This window comes from Austrofundulus limnaeus, unplaced genomic scaffold (genome assembly GCF_001266775.1).
Source record: "Austrofundulus limnaeus strain Quisiro unplaced genomic scaffold, Austrofundulus_limnaeus-1.0 Scaffold408, whole genome shotgun sequence".
NCBI lineage: Eukaryota > Metazoa > Chordata > Actinopteri > Cyprinodontiformes > Rivulidae > Austrofundulus > Austrofundulus limnaeus.
In genome coordinates, this window is record NW_013952810.1 from 168,319 (window position 1) to 174,412 (window position 6,094).

Below are 6,094 nucleotides of genomic sequence, written 5' to 3' on the forward strand. Positions count from 1 at the left end.
CCTCCATACCTGGACAGGTCCATCACAGTGACAAGCAAATTTTTGGATTATTTTTTTATATAAATCTATGAGAAGAGTATTGTTTCAAGTGGCACCCTTTGTACAGTTTTCTAAATCTCACTGCCAATTTACATACCTGTACATTATACCAAATAAACAGTTTTGTCCAAATAAAATATTTAACATTATAACTAATTTGAAACAATACCAGAAGTCTAGATCAAACCTTTTAATTTTCCGTGTCCTGGATGACTGAGAATCTGCAGAAACATATAACAGTAATGTCCAACAACACTGTATCGATACTAAAGTTATTTGATTAATACTTTATTTTTAGCATGTCTCTTCACTCCAAAAATGAATAGCTGCATCGGAGCATCCGGGCAGCAAACTAAACATGGATAATTATTTAATCAGCTCTGATTGCACAACAATTTGAGAATCAACATGCTAACAAGTAGCCTTCATTTTTAGCTAATTCTGTAAACAGTGATCTGAATGTAGCCTGGCCCTTGCCTTCCTATGCAGTTCTGTTCAATTCTAGTTTCCCATCACTGCTCTGTCTGGGACTTCTCCCATTGAGATGGATTTTGCTGGCAGATTTTTAGCCGAACCAATCAGAGAGCAGAACGTCGATTTTCTGCGCAGTGTCTGCTAGTTTAGCAATGGCAGTGGAGGAAGTGAATGAGGCCAGTTCGTGTTGATAAGGCTTCCAAACTAAATTAAATTTGTCTGACAAAGCAGCAGTTCTCATATACAGCCGTCTCGTTCGGCTTGGTACTCTTAGTAGGGTTGTTTACAGCATACACGATTTCCGGTTAGCTTCTTAGATTAGCCTCCTTCACAGAGACACACACATACTACAGCAGTGGCCACGCCTCCAGCAAGAATCGCTTCTCTATGGCCGTGAGTCCAGGCCCTTGTACGAAGAAAAGTGAAGGACAAGGGTCTGGTTTTTACCAGGCTAAGCTGAGTGGGACGTCATGTCATCTTCTGTGCATATGGTTCTCATCAGGACCATGGAGAGTTCACACTGGAGTTTGATGGAGTCATAATGTTCACGACAAAAAAAAAATTTTTTTTTCAAAAATCATAACTGAGCATTAAGACCTGCGGTGTGAACGTAACCAAAGAGACAAACAACCATTCACTCTCCCATTCACTCCTAGGGACAATTTAGAGTCAGGGGCAGTTCTAGGGGTGGGGCCACAGGGGCATTGACCCCATCTGAAATCTGATTGGCCCCTTAAGTGCCCCTGTCCTGTCACTCATCTGTCCTTGCCCAAGAACAATGATGGTGGCTGCAGTTCCACTTTGAACCACTAGTGGCGCCAGTGAGTCAAATAGGAAAGTCCAACATGAAGCAAGCTTAAAAAAGTATTTTTTGATTTGAACAATCCTGCAGAAAAAGTTTTTTGCTGATAATGATGGGTACGTTTTCTTACATGTTGTGTGTTTGAGAGTATTTTATTTATGTACAGTAAAGAATCATGTAAAATTGATAAGGAGAATTTACTGTGCAAGCTTTTTACAAGTGTTTAAACAGGTGTGACTGATTACATGTATAAAACTTACAAAAAGTGGGGATTTGTGTGCAAGGATGTTGAACAAATACTTGGCCCCTCTATATTGTGGCCCCTTGATAGCCCCCTACACTGAAATATCCTAGACACGCCACTGTTTAAAGTTACCAATTAATTTAACATTCATGTTTTCTGGTCTGTAGGAGGAAACTAAGGTGCCTGGAGAAAAAACATACAAACCCTACCTAAAAAGAGACTTCTTTTTGTTCATTTATTTCATTCATATAAGCAACAAAAAGTCAATTAAAAACAAAGTAAATCAATTATTGAATGAAAAGTTTGCAGAAAGAAGAAAAAAATGTAGAATTCTTGCTGATCAACAACTCTACCGACTGAGCCACTGTACCATCAGTCAAACATCATTTTGTTTATTTAATATTTCTGTTTGTGTCCTTTAGGGGCAATGTATTTTCTGATATAATAGATATTTCTGTCCAAAATGAAAGTGATTTCTGTTATACAGTACACTGCTATGAGTTATTATTATTGTTATTATTAATAATATTATTATTAGCAGCAACATCCGCAGCAGTATTAGTAGTATAAACCAGCCACTAGGGAGCATAAGCCAGTGCATCTCTCAAGCCACAGGCCTGGATAAATGATGAAAGTTGCATCAGGAAGGGCATCTGGCATAAAAAAAATTGATGCCACTGTTTTGCAAAATAATAATAAAATATAATCTAAAATAAGAAGTATTTTGATAAAACACAAATAGCATTCTGCATACGTGAAGTGTTCATTTTGACTAGGAAAAAACTTAATTATAAATTTCAGCTTTGAACATCCGGTCAAATTTTATTAAATGATTAATTGTGTTGCCACAGTTGATTTGCGAGTGGAGGGAGTGACCTTTTGCAGCTCATTGAACGCTGCAAAGAAACCGTTCCTCTGAGGAGGCGGGATAAGGGGGAACTGACAAGTAATGTCACTTCTGATTATAATCTGTAAACAGATTAATCCAACATTTGTCGTAATTCAGTTCTAATACGGAAGTTTACAAAAGACCCGCGTATATTTACGCGGTACATAAACAGGCCTGAATCACACATAAACCTTAAACTACAGCGTGACATCATTCAATGCACGTTGCACAAGAACCATTACGACCTTTTTATATGTTTGTGTTTAAAATGGGCGTAACCAAGCGTTTGGGGCTCGACCAATCGCGTCGCACTTTGGGTAAATGGGCGTTCCGTTTGTTTAGGAGCAGAAGTTGAACAGCGCGAGCTGAGAAACAGCTCCAGAAAGGCATTACAGAGAGAGCAGATGCAGTGGCCCTCTATTGGAGGGGGGGCTTATTATAAGAAATATATATACACACACACACGTGTGAATTGTTTGGCCACACGATAGGTCATATGTGGTTAACAGTTATTTTAGAAAAGCATACCACCGCGGCTCTCCATTTAAAATGCCTATTTTACTTTTTCTGTTAGACACGTCCGCCTCTATGAATCAGCGCACTTATTTGGGTACGACGTATCTGGACGTTGCTAAAGGCGCGGTTGAGGTCTTTATGAAGGTAAATAATGATTTTACCCCGTTTTTTCCAGCAACTTTGCACCTTTGGTGAAATTAGGGTTCCTTGGGCAAAATAGGTCAGAATTAATTTATGTTGTTTTGGTTTTCTTTTTTGACAGCTGCGTGCTCGAGATCCGGCTAGTAGAGGCGACAGGTACATGCTAGTTACATTTGATGAGCCACCATACGGAGTGAAGGTAAACAGCAAATAATGCAATTATTACATTTGACAAGTCGAGCGTATTTATCTGTCAGTGGGACTTTATTGTCCTTCTAGTTCGCCGCTGGCGAAAACTGCTCATTATCGCTCCAAACAGTCGCAGACCCGGAGCCGCAATGCCTCCGAACATCCAGCAGACATTTTGCTTTTGTGTTGAGAAAAGTCTCGGGCGTTGAGATGGAGGCGGAGAGATTTATGATCATCGATGACGTCGCTCTTTTTTCTAACTTTGCGCGCCCGGACTGGTCCAGCGCCCTGTCAATCATGCCCCGCCCCGCCCCATGCTTCAGCTGTGAATTACCATTGGCTCGTCTCGGATGAAAGTTGATAAGCCACCTTCATCATGAGATTCTTTTTATGTTTGTGCAAGTTCGCTGGAACAGAATTATCAATATTCATATGATAATTATTTGCCATGCGGATGTTATGAACATCACCCAGCATAAAAAAACTTATTTTTATTCACAGGCAGGAAAAAACAAGGCCTCTGATTCACTGCAATAATTTCAAAGGGTTCATATCATCAGGGGTATCTTCTCCCCTAATCTTATGATTTGTTTTATGAGCTGTAACATCTTTCTCTCTGGGGTTCTTATGCTCAGTAAATAAAACACTTAAAGTAATCCAGGAGTGCCCCCCCCCCATATGCCTGCTCTTTTTCAGTGGCTGGTTCATATTTTGAAACTGTATGCAGGCCTAACTTTTGTCTTCTGCACAGAGATACCCCCAGCATCACGTCCTAAAGATAACTGGAACAGTTTGCATTCCCTTTTAGATATGTTTGTTACATTACAATTAAATGCTAACAACTAAGTGATAAGAACTTTTAATGCTATAAATTTCTGTACATAAATAACAAACTGCAAACAGCAAAAATAATGCAGACATTAATAATTTAGTAAACACATTCTAGAAATGAGAAGAGTGAACAGATGGGAAGGAAACAGATTTAGTAAAATCTAAATATTAAGAGGTCAAAATATAAACTCAGATTTAAATTGGCAGCTTAGTTTAAAGTTTAAAGCTGTTAAGTATTTAGATTACTATTACTTTAGTCGTTATTACAGTTTTATGTGAGTTAAATGAGTTAGTCCATAACTAAATGCATTATTTTAGCAAACGGGAACATGCAATGAATAAAAAAGTTTTAAATGAACTCTGACATATTGATAATTATAGTTATTTTCTAATTATTTTTTAAAGCCAACCAAATTCAAGATGGTCGCCACTGCTGATTGACACAAAAACAGCTAAAACTCAGTCAAGTTTTACAGAAAGTGAGCTAAAGTTTGGCATGGTTGTAGCTGAGCTAAGACATCTTGTGCTACATGTTAGATCATCAGGTAAAATCTTTGGTATTAATTGTTGAAGTCAACCCTGTCTGTCTGTTAGCAAAATATCTCATGAACCACTGGGTGAATTTTATTGAAACACTCAGAAATTCATAATTTACAATCTTATCAAATACAATATTAGCTACTGTATATCACAGCCAATTTTATAGGCATTGAGCTAAAATTCTGGGCGGTAGTAGCCATGAGTAAGTAAATAAAACTTTATTTAAATAGCACCTTTCAAGATACAGTAGGAATCACAAAGTGCTTCATTAAGCACAAATAAAAAACACACAGAGCAGTTTTAAACAAAAACAGATTTAAATGATAAGTTTTTAGCTGGCCTTTAAAAAAGTCCACAGAATCTGCTGATCTTAAATTCAAAGGAAGAGAGCTCCAAAGCCTTGGAGCCACAGAAGAAAAAGCTCTGTCTCCTCTAGTCTTTAATTTTGTACGAGGAACAATCAGCATGTCTTTATCACAAGACCTCAGAGCCCTGACAGGAAAAATAAAAGTTCTGAGATGTAGTGTGGTGTCTGACCATGCAGAGCTCGCCAAGTCAAAACCAAAATCTCAAATTTCACTCGATAATGAACCAAAAGCCAATGAAGATGTGTGTGAATTATATGTTAGGTGTCTGTACAGTGTTGATACCAGTGAGTCACAAACTGCTGGAAACAAATTCCTTGTGTGTGTCAACATACTTGGCCAATAAACCAGATTCTGATTCTGATTCTGAATAACAGTGGAGTTACACGAGAAAACTTTGAAGTTCTAGTCAGTTGGCTGGCAGTAGCATTCTGCACAGACTGTAACCAGTCGAGGGAGGTTTTAGTTAGACATGTGTACAGTGCCTTACAATAATCTCAACAAAATGAAACAAAAGCATGAAGTAGGATTTCCATTTCTGAACGAGACACAATGGGGCTGAGCTTTGCTATATTTCATAGGTGGTAGAAACAGGAATGAACCAAAGATTTAACATGGTGATCCAGTGTAAGACCAGAATCAAAAATCATCCCAAGGTTTCTTTCTTTTTTTAATTTTTTTTTTATTTTATGGATATATCCCAAGGTTTCTAACTGAAGATTTAGCCAGATTGCCAAGAGGCCCAAGGATCTGCTTTATCACCAGAATTATTTTTTCTGGTGCAAAAACAATAACTTCTGTTTTTTCTTCATTTAACTGAAGAAAACTCTGTCATCCAGCTCTTAACTGTATCCAAACAACTGTGGTGGAGAAAGTACTCAAACACTGTACTTAAGTAAAAGTACAGATAAACAGACAAGAATGGACGCTAGTAAAAGTACCACATTAACATTTTACTTGAGTAAAAGTAAGTACTTGCTTTTAAAAATACTTAAAGTATTAAAAGTAAAAGTACTTGCTTAATGTATTCCCTAATGGTCTACAATATCATGAAGTGTGCCTAC

The 6,094-nt window shown here is 37.8% G+C and overlaps 1 protein-coding gene across 1 annotated transcript in view; it reads left to right on the top strand.

Moving 5' to 3' along the window:
* The first annotated feature begins 2,814 nt into the window (after positions 1-2,814).
* ints6l (integrator complex subunit 6 like) overlaps positions 2,815-6,094 on the top strand; it is a 29,809-nt gene continuing 26,529 nt past the window's right edge. The window contains exons 1-2 of the mRNA XM_014024138.1: positions 2,815-3,108; positions 3,227-3,304. Coding sequence (XP_013879592.1) covers positions 2,998-3,108; positions 3,227-3,304 — 189 coding nt within the window. The 5' untranslated portion in view covers positions 2,815-2,997. The remainder of the gene's footprint in view (positions 3,109-3,226; positions 3,305-6,094) is intronic.